General features: G+C 40.8%; 1 protein-coding gene across 4 annotated transcripts in view; it reads left to right on the forward strand.

Moving 5' to 3' along the window:
- Positions 1–17,633, forward strand: part of ltbp1 (latent transforming growth factor beta binding protein 1) — a 144,007-nt gene that overhangs the window by 44,038 nt on the left and 82,336 nt on the right. For all 4 annotated transcript variants that reach the window (XM_080036965.1, XM_080036966.1, XM_080036967.1 and 1 more), the window contains exons 5-7: positions 5,231–5,398; positions 14,895–15,095; positions 15,448–15,734. In XM_080036965.1, coding sequence (XP_079893091.1) covers positions 5,231–5,398; positions 14,895–15,095; positions 15,448–15,734 — 656 coding nt within the window. The remainder of the gene's footprint in view (positions 1–5,230; positions 5,399–14,894; positions 15,096–15,447; positions 15,735–17,633) is intronic.

The raw sequence follows: 17,633 nt of genomic DNA on the forward strand, positions 1-17,633 counted from the left end.
GAAACAGATATGAAAGAATTGAGAGAGGTGAATCAGATTGAAAGAATTTCAAGAAAAAGTCAAATGTACCTGAAGAGTTGTGTTCTAAACAGATATTCTTGCACAGTAGTAAGAAAGATTAAGAGATGCTTTTGGGGAAAGCTTTGGGGAAACGACACTTAAACTCTATTATTGGGAACTGTACAAAGTAAAGGTTATATTGGGAGAATGTCAATGCAGTTCAAAATATGAAATTTGGGATATGAAATTCCAAATACCTGCCCTGTGATGTATTTTGGGAATATTCAAGATGTTGTGATGAGAGAATAGCTCTACTTATCTAAAATTGTATTTGCAGTAATTGAAAAAACTGTTTCAGGAAACTGGCTTAATGTAAACGCCCAAAAAGAGGAACAGTGGCAGGAAATTGTCCACAACATTTTTGTTTTGGAAAAGCTCATGTACCTTTTGAGAGAACTAGAACATTTATATGCGTACATTATGACGTAATTATTTATTTGTTTGCCGATGCTGTTGGAGTGAAAGTGTGCAGTGAGAAAGTCAGGCAGTCAGATAGACAGAGGCAGAGAGGCCATTATTTCAGAATTTTGCTTTTTGATTTCAAGAATTGATCATAACTGCCTAATGATCATCTGCCATTAGACTGACTCCCGCTGTCGGGGCTGTTGTCGGCTTGTGGAGCAGTTAAATAGTTCAATGAATAAATATTGTAACCAAACACAATAATGTATTGTGTTAGCTGCTTTAGTAGCCTTCAGTAGGGGAGACCGGGGCTAGTAGGCACACTTTTTACTCTAGTGAGAATTGCTCATCACCTAAACATCTTTCAATAGTCATTCCTACATTAAATTGAAGCTTAAGGTGTTGGCTTGAAATTTGTACCCCTCACTTTTTCTAACTTATTGTAATAAAGAAGAAATTTACCATCAAAGACACTCTAACACATTGTGACAACCAACCCCATCAAGGGGTCGATTGTCACACACTATGGGGTTGTTTGTCACAATGTTATCGTAATGGGAAAAATCTTAAAAAGAAGGCAAGAAACCAGAACTAAATTTGAAAGTTTAATTTCATTGTCTAGTTGAAAAATAGGCATACATAACTTTATGCATCTTAACACAAAATGAGCAAGGAATAAACAAACAGGAAATCCATATTAAGACCAACCTACTGTATGTAAAAACATAAAGAACAAAACGAATAGGTCTAACAATAATAGCCTACTCAACTAGGCTACACACATCTTCTATTTCTTCTTCCCCAGCTGGCGTGGAGTGCACTGGGGTGCAGTAGCCTTGGCAACTGGTCTAGTTTGGGATGCACTGGTTCGTTTTGATTTTGTTGCCCTTTTTCTCTTTTGCAGTCTAGCTGCCTTTTCCTGCTCTATTCTCTCCATCTCTGGGGTGTCAGTGAGGATACAGCTTGACATTTTCTTTTGTTATTGGGTTCCTTTTCTGACTGCAGCCTTTGGATAACATGTGACAACCAACCCCAACTGGAATTTCTCGCTATTATCAAGGCCAACAACCATCTGACAACTAATTAGCTTGCTAACAAAAATCGAAACTATAGCTTACCCTTCACACTTTTTTAGGGTAACAAGTGTTTTGTTATAAACCCATTGTGTAAAAGCCTAGAAGAAAAATACTGAGGAGATACAGTGGAGGAAATAAGTATTTGATCCCTCACTTACAATGAAATGAACGGAATATAATTTTAATGCTAGGTTTATTTTAACAGTGATAGACAGAATATCAAAAAGAAAATCCAGAAAATCACATAAAAAAGATAAAAATGATTTTACATTTCATTGAGTGAAATAAGTATTTGATCTCCTATCTATCAACACATTGCTTAGTACTTTGTGGAGAAACCCTTGTTGGCAAGTACGGAGGTCAGACGTGTCTTGTAGTTGATGACCAGGTTTGCACACACCTCAGGAGGATATTTGGACCACTCCTCTTTGCAGATCCTCTCCTAATCTTTAAGGTTTCGAGGCTGTCGCTTGTGCTTCAGTTCCCTCTATTGGATTAAGGTCCGGAGACTGGCTAGGCTCCATGACCTTAATGTGCTTCTTCTTTTGAAACTTTCATTTTAATGATTTTACAAAAAATGTAATGTGCTTCTTCTTGAGCCACTCCTATTTTTAGGGTCATTGACGTGCTGGAAGACCCATCCACGACCCATTTTTACGGACCTGGCTGAGAGAAAGAGGTTGTCACCCAGTATTTCGTGGTACATGGCCTCATCCATAGTTCCCTCGATGCAGTGAAGTCCACTTGTCCCCACAGTTGTCTCCTTCTCACCCAGCTTCTCGCCAATGGTCTTGTAGTCTACTACGACCTTGTGCAGGTCTACAATCTTGTCCCTGATGTCCTTAGACAGCTCTTTGGTCTTGCCCATGATGGAGACGTTGGAGTTTGATTTATTGATCATGTGGACAGTTGTCTTTTATACAGGTAACAAGTTGAGACAGGTGTGTTTTATACAGGAAACTAGTTGAGATTAGGAGTACCTTTTTAAAGCACAAGGACTAATCTGTGGGGGCCAGAATTCTTTATGGTTGGTAGGGGATCAAATACTTATTTCACTCAATGAAATGCAATTAATTTATATATTTTTTTAATGTGATTTTCTGGATTTTCTTTTTGATATTCTGTCAATCACTGTTAAACCTAGCTTTAAAATTATAGACCGCTCATTACAAAATCGGTGAGGGATCAAATACTTATTTCCTCCACTGTTTCAATTTGACATGAAAAACACAAACAGTCCTCTCACCTCAAATTCAGCAGTCTAACTCCAAGGAAGACTATGTAGGTAACCTCTGATCTCAATTCTGGATATTTACATACTAAAATTTAACAGCCAGCGCCTTCTGGTTCCGAGATATAACGATTGTGACAACCAACCCGTGTGACATATAACCCCCTTCTCCCCTAGATCACATCGCCCACCACTCTTGAAAAAATTATAATTTTCCAAACTAAAAAAAAATAAAAAACGGTTTTCGTTTATTGATTTTTCGTAAACGGTTATGATTTACCAAACGGTTACACGTTTGCACGTGCTTTGTCTATATCTTGTTGAAAACTTCAGTGAGGAAAAAAAGAAAAGATTACCTGTTCACAGTTAGATGGGATGCATATCAGCATCACAGCTTGTACTATTAACTCTTCTGTACCAGTGTTAATTTCGTTTAATAAGACTACGACGAAAAATACTCGTCAACGAACCTTTTTCACGGACGTAAACTAAATAAAAACTAAATAAAAAGGCAGATATGATGACGAAGACTGAGACGAATATAACTGACACTATAGTGAACGAATAGGAACGAGACGAAACTGTTAGGGCGGGACGAATGGAGAAGAGATCCAATCAGAACTACTCTTTTTGTGAGACAAGTTGGGAAGAAATCCAATCAGTGCAAAGCAGCGAATGCAACCCTGTGTCGGTGAAAATCGACGGGAGACCTCGGCAGTGTGAGCGGGTGGAGAGAGCCGCAGTGCAGAAAAACTCTGCGGTTTGATGGACAAAATGATAGTCAGGGATATCCTGCCCGTTAACGTTGTCTAGGGGAACGGCTAAGTTCCGCGATCTGTTTGTAGTAGGCTGTGTCTCGAGCTTGAATACACAGAGCCATGTCCCCAAACTGACTGCGCAACTATAGGAAATTAACTGTGAAACTGCCGCCTCCCTCCGTTTGTTTCTGTTTTCACCTGAGTAAGTTACAATCAACTCCGACGCATGGACAGCGTTCAATTAAAACCTCTCATTTTATTATCAAAAAGGCTTTGATGCAATAGAAGTCCGAACACACACAGCGGCAGCAGTGTTGCTTAAAGGAAAGCGCAGTTGCTCACTTTTGTCAGCGCCTTAACTGCGTGCTGCTGCTGCTGCCAAGGGGCGGCCTTAGCGATCTCGGGGCCCATTTCAAGACCTAGTGTGGGGCCCCCCACTTATTTTTTTTATTTTTTATAAATAATGCTTGTGCATGCTCCCCGCAAAAAGAAAAAAGATTGTGGAATCCAGTTGGTTCATAGACGGATCATGAGATAATGGGCCCCCGGGCAAAGGCTCTTAAACCCCCCCTCACCCCTATCCAGTCAGGTACACTGATTTTATGTGAGATTATTAGGATAGAATAGAATACATGTTTTGTATTACAACCATTAAATCTGTGTCTGTATTGCATATTCAAAACTTAATACCATTTAATGAAGAAATAAACACTTAGTCGACGAAGTCAGCTGTAGATTTAGTCAACTAAAATATGCTTATATTTAGTTGACTAAAACTAGACTAAGACTAAAAGATTTCAGATGACTAGAATAGGACTAAGACTAGATGGTGTGATATTCAAAAGACTAAGACTAAGACTAAATCAGAATATGCTGCCAAAATTAACACTGTTCTGTACTGTATTGTACTGTCTGTACTGAGGGCTGAGTTGTATTTGGGTGAGGGAGAAATGATAGGCTTTCATGTCCTGTACTTAAAAAAACCTCTGTGATCTCAAGATCAGGAAGAGGCGGCACTGGATTAATGAGCATTGTAAGAGGAGGGTATATGTATCAAGAGGGGTAGTTGGAAGTATAGAATCGCAGGAAGGCGACACATTACAAGTTATTTGAGACTGAAACCTACATTGATTTCTTGTCGTTGTTTTGACTGGCTTGTAGGGCTGTGCTAAAAAATCAATACAGCAATGTACCGTGATATTTATTTACCGTGATATGTGTATCGTATTGTCAGCTGCAAAAATCGATATTTTGAAAAAAGAATCCAACCTTTAAATGGGTTGTGAACTACAACCTTCACTCCTGTAGAAGTCTGAGAGTGAGACTAGTTCCCTCGAATTGCCATTTTTTTTATTTCGATCAAAGTTTTGAACTGAATTGTTGTTGTTTTTTTACAAAATTTGTCAGCTGAATCAATAATCTGATGTATTACATTTTCCTCACCGTACACAGCAACTTATATTTCAGTTCTGCTTTTACAATCTATCGTGACAGATCATGTTTTGATTGTGATGCGTGTCATATCGTGAAGCCTTAGCCAATACCCAGCCTTAGTGGCTCGCCCAGTAAATTCTGATGAGCTTGAACATGAAAGTGATTTAACATTTTACAATGGATCAAAGAAAAAACTAAAGGGAAATCCCTGTGTGCTTCTTTCCCTATCTCTCCTCCTCTTGGTCTGTGCCATGTTTTTTGGGCACCAGTGGGCAACCATACAGGAAGGATCAAGGTTGTCTTCACGCCAACCATCTGCAAACTGACCTGCATAGGAGGCAGATGTCACAACAACTGTGAGCTGGGAAACACCACCACCATCATCAGTGAAAACGGCCATGCTACAGACACCCTGACAGCACCCAACTTCAGAGTAGGTAAGTGATCCTGGGGTCTTTGTTCGCTTACTGGGTTTTCGGACAAATCAGCACTCTTACACACACACAAGCGCGCGCACACACACACACACACACACACGGATGTGCGCATACTCACACAGGGGATAATAAAACTGTCGATTGAAAACACATCAAATAAAAAGATGGAAAATGCCAAAAAAATTAAATGTCAACCTCTGCTCTCACTAACTATGCCATTAGTTGAATCAGTTTTTTTTACCAGAAGATTCTGTTAAAGCCACTGTATTCTACCTGCCCAGAACAAAACAGCAGACAGACACAGTTGCTGGCTACCCAGTGAACACTGTGGAGCATTTAGTCAAACCAACACAAAACAAACAGATATATTAGGAGTATAGCAAAAAAGTGAGTGAACATTGGACTTACTAAGGATCAGATGGCCAGAAAAAAACTATTTATGTTTAGTGGATGTGTAGATGATAAAACATTATCCCTAACAACGACGTCAACGAACGTAACGACGGCCGACATCACCGAACACACCAAACAGATTTGTGCAATTTTGTTTGCTATCTGCAGTTACCAATTTTGTGCAAACATACAGACAGTTCAAAATACAATTCAAGAAAACTTCTACTGTTTTGGTGTAATACTATGCAGACACACTAAATACAATTAATGGACCATACACTTAACATGTGTATGCACATCTTAATTTTTTTTAAGTTCCTTTTTGGATGGGGGGCTGTTGTGCGATTATTGTGGACAATAGGCCTACTGTGATGGGATAGCCTATCATTCATTAATGGTTATTATTAGCCTACTTGCTTGATTTCTTTTTAAATACAGAGGTTATTGGTCGTTTTGGAACATGTATTTCCCAATTGAAAACGTAAAAATAAAGCAGCATTGAAAAAATTCAGAAAATAAATCTTCTTGGCCTACACTAGCATGCTGTTTGAAAAATAACTCAATCGTTGAAATAATAAATACAATGTGTTTTCTCCAAAGGTCAAAGACAGTAACAGTGTGGCACTTCTGTAAACTTACTGAAACTTGGCTGGGCCATCACTCTCATGCATTCATCAGACTTTTCTCTGTGCTGTCTGAGCTGATAGATAGGTTGTGTTGCCACGGTGATGTGGAGTCTTAGGGGCCACTCACACTAGGGCCGCGGCCCTGTGCCCAAGCTCATTTGCATACTAAAGTCTAGAACGTTTGGCTAGTGTGACCACGCCATCCGTATTCCAGCACGGAACAGCCCCTTGGCTACGGCACACTTGGGAGAGGTGTGCCGTGGCCAAAGTACAGATGCTAATGAGATGACACGCGCACAAGCAAGCGCACAGGCGGCGTTCCTGACGTGAATTTATTAAGGATGCATAGTCCGTTAACGTCTGCTGCCTTACTAGTCGGCACAAAAATTGTCCACCACTTGGACTTGTAGCTACATAAAATGTGTGAGAATGAACGTGTGTGTAGGCCTAGGTGTGGGCTAATAAAAGAGGGAGAGAGCTAAATAGGTGAGCGCAGAAAGCAAAGAAAAAAGGTTTTCGTGTTTACTCACGTTCGTCAGATGATTTCTTTCTTTTTCCTCCCGTCAGCTGTCATAATACTGCCTTTACGCATGGCGGTGGAGACGAATCCAAAACACACAGCGGGACTCCGCGGCCCGGTGATAAGGAAACAGTAGCCTACACTAAGGTTTAACAAGAAACTTTATAAAGACACTTAAAAAAACGATCTCTGCCCATACAAAAAGTTCTGACTTAGATTACTTGATAGAGCAGTCGATATAAAACCATCCGGTGTATGGTCTGATGACGGGCCGTTATATTAATAATAAACAGCGTGCTGCACAAATATGAGACTTTCCACCGCGACCTATTACGTCAAGGCTACATTTAAAAAAAACAATAGCTTAAGGATTCTCGTTGCTCTAATGTGGAAGTGGAATATATGATGCAAATTTGGCCGGATGAAAATATTCACAAACAGTCGTATAGCCTACAAGTAGACTACGCTCCGAATCCTAAACGCGCACGGTGACGTAGGCAAGGTGCAATTGTGCCCAGTTCACGAGCAGTGTGACCACGGGCCAGCGGGGGGAGTGGGGAGGGGGGGAATCCTGCTGAATCTTCCTGCAGCACGGAACAGGCAAACGGCCCTAGTGTGAGTGGGCCCATAAACTGTTCTAGCTTTGCTCATTATCGCCACCAGGTCAATGTCGGCTTGCTTCTGCTCGTTTACTCTCCCGCGTGCATGGCGTAGTCACGCGCCGCGCGATCGTGCACGCAAAGCCGCACACACACACACATGCACACACACACACACACACACACACACACAGAGCAGCTGATAGAGAAACGCCTTGAGACATGTGCACATTTATTTTTGACCATGCACAAGCACACATTGCGCTTGCTTGTACATTAATTGTGCAGCACTAAAAATATTTTTTTTATTATTTTTTTCGGTCAGTTGTCAAGGCGGGGGGCTGGCGTTGTTAAGGCAGCCGCCTTAGCCATACAGCGCTGGGGGAATCACTGGTTAGACATGTGTGAGGATTGGTGCCAGACGCTCAAGTCTGCAGGTAGATTTTCAATGATTTATCCGTAACGCAAAACTTAATTTGTAAAAAATTATATGAAGATTTAAACTCTGGCTAAATGAAACATCTAGATTTTTTGCAATACAGAAAATAATTGTTTTTATGTAAGAAATCCACTGGCAAAGTTTGTGATCATATCTATACATGTAGAAGTTTACACTATTGTGTCTCCCCTTTAAAAGCATTGTGTAAAAAATCCTTGAATTGACTTGAATACAACGTGATTGAAACCTCAGGATATCATGAAACAGCTTCTGTGTAAATGGAGTAAATGATGTGGGTGTTCTTTTCATGTGTTGCACAGACCCAGCACACTGTGTCAAAGCCTGCCTCCGTCCTTTACCCAAAGCAGATCAGTGTCTGCGGCTTTCACACATGCAGAGACATGGGAGAGCTGAACAAGATGAATTCCTGAGCCTGACTCAGCTCAACTCATTAGTAGAAGTGGAGTAACACCAGTTCAAACAGAATATGACTCTGGATAGGTGCTCCTCTGCTGTTTCTCAGGAATGCATTTCTAGTGATGTCTGGATCCCCTCACTTTGAATATCATCATTTGTGAACTTCGACATGAGAATGTGCACCGTGCGATCAATAACCAAACGGCTTTTGACAGTGTGGCAATGGGCAGTGGAAATGGAGTGTTTGGGTCAGTATTGAGTGCGTCCTTATCTGTGTAATCGGGCAAGTGTAAGTTCATACACAGGCAACAGGTGCAGAGGATGTGAGCCTACCAACGCAAAATAACGAAAAATCGAAGAAAATAAATTTAAATATATTACTATATAAATTACTTTTTGACACTTAGCAAAATCTGAAAGCAGTTCACGGCCCATGTTGTTTGCCTGACAGTGTTGGCTTAGTTTGTGCTATTCTCCTGTTTATTGAAGTCAGCTGATGTGTGTTTCTTCCCTGGCACATACCCAAAGCAACACTGAGGCTGTGTTCGGAAAGCCATACTAGCGTCCTACATCCTACATACTCACCATCTATATACTGCATACTGTCTACTCAAAGATCGATTGTGTATGCGAGGTGCGTCGAAACGTTTTCAGTTGAAGTATACTCAAGCAATGAAGAATTTCTTCTTCTTCTTGTAAGATTCAGGCAGTTTAGACGCTGTTTAGCGTATAACCGCCCTCTACAGGTTAGATATTGAACTAGATTTTTACAGTCCTGTGTTCATCATCTGTGTTTTGGACCTCTTGTTTTATATTTATGTTTTGAGGCGGAGGATCCCTCCGACACTCTCTGTCCGGCTCATCAGACAGCACTCAGCTGTCTGTGAGTTGAGCTGGACGAGCCGCGGTGTGTGGAACAGCGATCTGTTCTAATCTCTCTCCACTATCAGACTCACATCACTCATTTCACTTAGTAACTCTAATGGCCTCTGCACACATCCTGCGTCTACCTCTGGAGTGCGTCGCCTTACCTTACTGCTGCGTCTCTCGGATTTTTCTCGGACACACATGGAACGTCTCAGCAGCTGCTGCTGCTGCAGCGCTGCTTCTAAAAGCCCTATCTTTCTACATAGAGTTTTCATAGATAATTCCCATTAAAAATGTCAGTTCTTTCCTGTCATTTATGATACATATGATTTATATTGAGTCTAATATTGAGTCTGGACAGTAATCCGTGCGCCCCATTGCCTTTTTTTTTTTTTTTTTTTTTTCGCTTGTTGGAAGTCTTATTTTGAAAGGGACACACCAGGAAATAGTGAAACTACAGCGAAAGCTGCCGGTATGAAGTCAATATGACTCGCAGCAGAGTATTTCTCTATCAGTTAAAGCAGAGAGACCCGAGAGAGACGCGCGACTCTCAGAAAAAAATAGGCTCCTCCTCCTGAGGTAAAGGGGAGCGTCGCTTCAGACGTGCCTCTGACGTGCATCAGCAGTGCGTCTGAGGTTGGATGTGTGCTCGCTCTAGGTTGATTACACGGTCAGTGACAAAAAGTCAGACGCAGACGCGAGGTAGACGCGCATTAGAAGTAGGATGTGTGTGGAGGCCGTAATGTTGTTAGGTATTTATCTTCATCCCTTATCTATTGTAAGAGTTTATGAATGACTGCACCAGATCGCGGACCCCAAACAATGTCGTTGCCTAGCAACTTGTTCGAAAATATTTCATTTTCCTGGGCGGGTAGAATTGACCCAATGCATTGTGGGGCGGTTGAGTAGGAAAAGTATACAATCGATTCATACCAAAAATCTTCCCGGAAGTTAGTACTCATCCGGGAATTTCTCGCATACCCAAACTCGCATACCCAACCGTCACATACTCAAATTGAAGTCAAAATGAGTATGAGTAGGATGTTAGTATGGCTTTCCGAACACAGCCTGATAGTCTAAAGCCATTAGTGGCTTTGTAAGGGTATACCAAGGTCATTGTGAAGATCTGAACTAAATGCTAACATCAGTATGCTAGCCTATACTCACAATGACAATGCTAACATGCTGATGACAAGAAGCTATGATGTTTACTACCGTCACCATCTTAGTTTAGCATATTACCATGCTAACATTGTTTTGCTCGAGCTGTATTAACACTGCTACTGGAAGGAATAAAATCAGTTGATAATGTATGGAACAGGCCATCGGGAGATAACACATTTGTTTAAGGATTTGTCTTTAAAATGTAGAAGGAGATAAACAGCAATAGATTTTATGTACAATGACCCCAATTAGGATCAGTCAGTGCGTTTACATGCAGACTCATAATCGGGGTAAATAAACGAATAAGACTTCAACAGGACTTAAAATGCTAAACACCTTTATCCGATCTACTTCGCACACAAATCGGAAAATTAACGGACAAGCGAAGTCGGATAAGAACACCTAGATAACTCGTTCATAGTCGGCATTCTACCTGCATGTATACAGGTTCACAAATCGCATATTGGAGTTCTCGTTCTGCGCTTGCTCGAGAATCCCTGCCGCGGATTTCACAAGGAAGTGGAAGGAGACGACGTGATAAATTGTAGTGTTGTTGCCGGAAAGGAACCGGACGTGGCTCTATAACCACTTGTTGAAAGGGCTACAGCGCCACCTAGCATAGCGGAGTCAGCCATGCTCCAGCCTTTTATCGAATATTTGAAAGGCCATGTATACTCAGACAAGTGACGCGGTCCATTCGAGTGGCAAGTTCGGTATATGTCTTAATCCAATCTAGTTGTCCCATGGAAACGCATGAATAATCACTGCATATTGACGGGTGTATTCACTCCTCATTTAAATGTATTTACCTTTTTAAGCACAAGTCTTAAGCTTCAGTCCCACATACCAGTCCAGGCTGGCTTCTTTCCTCCCCTGTCCCTCAGTCTATCTTCCCTTCCTTTATCTGTGATAGGGTGTGGGTCTAAGCCAAGGAGCTGGGAAGCTGAACGCATATTTAAATTCCAGACTGAGCTCGGAAAGCAGAGACAGGATAAATTACACTTACCTGATGATTAAACAATGAAAGTCATGGGCAGAACACTTACAAGTCAGCCAACAGCTCATGAAAAGATATATATTTCAGGATTTTAGGTCATGAAGATAAGGTTTGTAGCAGGGTTTCATAAACAGACGAAAACTATTAACGTACAAAAGCTGTATAAAGCATAGCATATTTCATTCAATTTGTGAATTGTAAAGTTTCTACCTATGCTTGTTGAAAATGATTATATTACAGTGAAATCCACTTTATTTTCAACCAATAGTAGTGGTTATACTTTAGACAGATGCCTGAGGGCTTTTCACCAGCTAATCAGTAGAAAAATGCTCCCTGGGACTCCAGCCCAGTTCTTCATCCTGTCTGATTGTCTCTAAGCCTCCCTGGCTGTATCATTGTTTTTCATGTCTTTTTCTGTCACAGTGTTTCTAGTTATGTAATGGAGAACTTAAACCTAAATGTGTAAACTCAAGAGTGTTACTGTATACATTAGGCCTGATGAGTCTAATCAAAAAAGACCTTAACTTCCCTCTGTTGAAAAATTAAATATTGCACTTTTTAAATCACTTCTATGTTTGTAGTTACTTGCTCCATTGCAGAGAAACACACTTTCCTGGTTCTCATTCCTTTCTCAAATTTACATCTGATGTTGAACTCTGACAGTCAAAATATCTGACCTGTTTTAAATTACTGGCCCAGCAATTGAGTCTAGGCAGCCCATTTACAGAGCCAACTGATATGATAGCATGCCTTAGATGAGAACTCTACTCCATAAAAATTTTAAAGTAGAATATTTAATTAATATGGATATTAAAGGTAGAGTCAGCAATTCGGGAGAATGCTTGTTGTCAAAATTACTTAAGTCAAAATCGGAATATATTTTATCACGATCCACTACCTCTCCTCTGATTGGTTTATTCACCTCTCCTCTCCTGTCCTCTATGACATCATAAGGGGAGAGAAATCTGACTGGGGTTTTTGAACACAGGTTTTCAGAAAGGTGAAGGTGGATGAAAAGAGAGGGTTGTTTTTTCTCATACTTTGGGAGTCTCTAGACATACTGGGGATCCATATAAATGTTGAAAAAACTTGAAAAAGTGGATTTTGCACAATAGGTGACTTTTAATGTCCACCTTTAATGCCGCCCCAGGTATTTTTCCAATATTTTGGTCTATAACCAAATACCTGCAAAACTAAGCACATTTCCATCAGTCTCTCCCAGCCATACTGCGATAAAATAGCATAACAAGCCTTATACTTACCAGTGTCCAGTCATGTTCAAAGTGTTTTCTCAAAATTCTAATGACGTTATTCCTGAATTTTGGGTTACAGCAAAAAGTATTAAGGGGGTGACTTGAAACTACATGTATGGAAACCACTGCTGTTAGCCGAATGCTTTAGAGGGATTCATAGTGAAAACTGGTTGGCTGCGTGCTATTAACAGGGACATAAACTTAGATTTTCTTCTTCTTGGCGATGCGATATCACAAGCTGTGTTCACCTCCTCTCATGCCGCATATCTTTCTGACAAAGAGTAATCAATAAACGTCTTTCTTTTCTCGCACAAGAGCACAATCCGCCTTTCTAGTGACGTCATTTAACAAACTATTAAAATAAAGTTTTAAACTTCAATAACGAATACAATTATGAAATTATTAATATAAACTAAAATGAATTCCCTATATACTTATCTTATAATATGAAAATACAAATAAAATTTCAGCATATTTTAATGATGACAGTTACAACATGGTCTGAAGATACTTTTTAGGTTCTGAACAATTGATATTGTTGCATATGTATCCCATGTGGCCTGCTGAGTGGATTTACCTGGTGTTATGTCTTGGTATAGCAGCCTATCTACGTGCTGAGAGCTTTCTGGCCCTTAGCTCATGCTTCCTTTTATTAAAGACGCATTCAGCTGCCAGCATATTTTTTGTCAGTTGTAGTCCAGACAAACCATTTATGGTTAGATTAAAACAAATAGATTTTGGAATGGGTGGTGAGTATAAATATGGGAGGGAACAGACACGTGTAGCTCTTTAATCAGAGGAAAGTAGCTTGGCATTGTCATCGCCATGGCCTTATATTTTATGTGCAATGACTTCTGCACGTGTCATTTTTTTTTTGCAGTAGCCACAAAGCAACAATCCTAATTTATTGCCTATAGTTCCAAGAGTTTCTCAGTCCCTTAGTAATAATATAATAATAATACTATAGTGGAAAGTCATCATCTGGACCTGGGAAATGCATATCTGCTCTGTGTACCACTGCTCTGTGCTATGATTAGCTCTGAAACCTGACATTTCATTGAGAAAGTTATTAATGCGGTGGAAAAGCACTCTCTCGAGTGTCTAGCTTAGGAATGGGAGGTTGGATATCAGTGTAGAACTGCTAAGAAGTCCAGATAGAGTCTAAATCAGGCTTCTTCGGCAGAGGCTTCACAACAGCTGTTTTGAAGGCCTCAGGGCAAACTCCCGTTTCAGGTGATGTATCTACTATTTTCAGGACAGGATTTTGAGATGCTATTGCGAGGATTTAACAGGTTGTCAATGTTAGAGTGTTAGAGAGTTCTAGAGTTAATTTTTCTTTTGTAAGGATTTTAGAAAAGTATGCCCTTCTGGCCAATGCTCCCATTATTATAGATGACAATGTATTTAGATTATTTGGTAGCTTATGCTACACACACACTTGTGCGTCCTTTTCCACCGTCACTTTTCTTTGATTGATACGACAACATTTCCACCTTAGCCCAGCGCCAAAACCTTTTGTGTGATATTTCAGGTTTTTCAAATTGAAAATGTTTTCCTTCAGATCTTGAACATGTGTGCTAGATGATGGGTAATAGATGAGGTATTTCTAAAAATGTGTTTCCTGGAAGTACGTAATTATAACCTAAACGGGTACACACTAGTAGAGAACTAGTGGGTAATAGTGGAGGTTATTTTTTAGTATTTCAGCTGTAGTTTCTCTGTATTTACCTACACTTTTAATTAACCAATAATATACTACAATTTAGAATATATTTACCTTGTTAATACTAATAGTACAAAGGTGACTGTAAAACAAAGGGTTATCAACAAAGCTTGTGATTGCAATGTTGTTTGAAGGCTGACATGCACACTGTGGATTCCCTGAGCGTTAACTCAGTACTGAATGCAATGCACAAAGCCAGACAGACTTTCACTTCTCTCCCTATTTGTGTTTACCAGTCCTGAGGCTTAGCTTCCAGATGCAGACCAATCGGACTGTGACGTACTTACGTCTAATTATTGACAGATGTTTTAGAGAGTTACTCAAATGTGAATCTAAATACACTACCAGATGTGTTGATAGTGGCAAAGTCCTTTTTTGGTTTTATATTTGTGTGTGGTGGCCATTAGTGCATCAATTACTTCTAGTTCCCTTTTTCCCCCCTCTCTCTCTCTCTCTCTCTCTCACTCTCTCTCTCTCTCTCTCTCTCTCTCTTTTCAGTGGTGTGTCATCTGCCGTGTATAAATGGTGGCAAGTGCAGCGCCCGGGACAAGTGTCAGTGCCCTCCCAGCTTCACTGGAAAGTTCTGCCAGATGCCGGTTCAGAACGGACACCACCAGCAGACGTCAGGCAGCTACAGCCAAACTCAGGTCCACTCCACACACACACTGCCACTGACCTACAGCCACGGCCAGAGTCCTGGTGAGTGACAAACAGGCTCAAACAATTGTGATGCCACTAGCAGCTGTACCTATTTAAAGCCTAAAACAAGTGTTTTTTTTTACCTACATGGAAAATATGGGGGGGGGGGAGTACAGGAGCGACACTCTCCTTTTTCATCATCGGTGAACCTGCTGTAAGAAGATGCGTGTTACAAAGTCGCAAATGACAATATGGATCAATGAGATAAAATAAAACATATATATATATATATATTGGGGCTGGATTCAACTAATCAGATTTCGATTTCGACAATGTAGCATTTTGAAGTGGGTGGACACAGCCCTCATGTTATTTGCTCCTTGTTGTTCTCTCCTGCTTCTCCCTCCTTCAGTGTTCAGCCCCAACATTGTCAACATCCACATCAAACACCCTCCAGAGGCCTCTGTCCAGGTGCACCAGGTGTCCCAGCTGGACAACCAACACGCCAACGGCCATCACGCCTCCTCCTCTTCATCTTCATCATCCAGCAGCTACAGCTACCACCACCATACAGAGAACAGCCAGAAGATCCAGCACCACGGATACAACATAGTCTACCCCGGCCAGCACGCCTACCAGCCAGCCACCTCCTCCAAGAACACCATGGGCCGCTGCTTCCAGGAGACCACAGGAAGTCAGGTAGACATGGTCATTTCTCCCAATAATACAACAAAGAAGGCAAATTCAAAGTTTTACGGGTTCCCCTCAATTGATTTCTAAGGGGCGATTGTTAAGCCCAAGACAAGTACAACTTTAGCACAAGGCACATGGGATGTAAATGAAGAAGAGATGTATTGTCTCACTGTTGGTCATAAATCATGATTGACTCTATCCCCAGGTCACATTGTACAGAGCAGTTGTTGTCAGAAAAGGAAAGGGACTGTCTTTGTGTGGGAGGGAGGGAGAGGGAGATGGGCTGTGTTCTTATCTCTTTGGCCCAATCCCAAATGACTCCCTAGGCACTCCCACTCCGTGGGCGAGTGTCACTCACTGTGGAGTCACCCTCGCGGCTGTGGAGTGCCACTCGATCATTAAGGGCGAGGGTATAACAACGGCACGGCTTTGGTCAGTCTTTATTTCTCACCATTAAATCAAATTCCACCGCATTTATATTTTAAACACTAATATATAAATTCGGTAACGATAAGAACCTTGTATTTTTTTAGGCCTGTTTTGCTAACACTTTACCTTCAAGTCCAAGTTATTTTATGCTTAACCTGTACACAGAACATTTCAGAAAGGATATTGATGATAATCGTATACTGTACAAAGCATTGACCTGAAACAATCTTTAGCCTACATTCATAATAATATACGCATGTGAGGATAACATGTAGTATTGAATAAAAGCAAACTCACTCCCATGCTTCTTTGGCTGCATAGTTTATTTTTTGTAAATCATTTTCTAACTGCATATTCTAAATTTTACCAGATCAGTATGTAGTGGAAATACGGGTGGGTGTTTGATCCGCTGTTTAATTATCCTTTTAGTTTACATGCACAGCAGTATACCAAACCAGGGAAAAGAACAATAGTGTGCTAAAGCATGTATTCCACTTGTCATGATACGTTAATCTGCCATTACGACCCGCGAATCGCGTCAGTTAATTAGCGTGCATAAATTATAATGCACTGCAAGGGTGGTCATAAATAAGAAAAGTCATGCATAGACGCTCCAGCTGACTGACGTCACCGCCGCTATTACTACCCCTCATCGGCTTTAAATAACAGTAACACAAATCCTACTAACAATATAAGGAAACAATAATCATCTGCTTCGTTTCATCTTTTATCCACGGTCCTGAAAATACACTAAAGGTAGACAAGTGGCATAGTCAATTCAACAAGTGTAAAACAACATGTTCGTTCCAATATGCTAAATTGTAGGCTACCCTCCGGTTCCGTCATTTAGGGCTATGCATAAAAATAATCAATCAAATGTCTGTTTGAGGTAAGAGAACGTTTCATTTCTAATTCGGGAAACACACTCCATGGAACTCTCATTTGTAGGTTTGGCTCTTCCATTCCGCACATAATTGATTGGCGGACACCTGTGTCAAACGTAGGGCTAAGCCTCCATCGATGCAGACTTGGTGATCGAGGGCTTCATAACCCATTTACACTCGAGGCTTGGTGGTTTGGGACGGCACTCAATATGGCGGGCCCTCCCTGCGAACGCGCAAACGGAGGGATAGTGGATAGGGATAGGGTGTAGGGGGTGGATCTAGATTGGGCCCAAGTGTGGCCTTCTGATGGAGGTGTTTGTGTTTGACGACAGGGGGATCAGACATAATACAGGAACCATTCATATTAAAGGTGCACTGTGTAACTTTGGGGTGTGGCAGAGAAGTGAACATTTTCTAAGGTATATTCTCATAACCGTACAAAACAAACTTTCCTCACATGACAATTGGATCCCTGGAACACGGTTTGTGTGTAAGTGCACATAATTTGGTGTTGATTTATGATGATAGAATTATTCAATACTAAGAAATACATATAGAGGATTTATTTTTTGTAAACTGCAAATATAAATTA

The sequence above is a fragment of the Ammodytes marinus genome, assembly GCF_949987685.1.
Source record: "Ammodytes marinus genome assembly, chromosome: 11".
NCBI classification, from domain to species: Eukaryota; Metazoa; Chordata; class Actinopteri; order Uranoscopiformes; family Ammodytidae; genus Ammodytes; species Ammodytes marinus.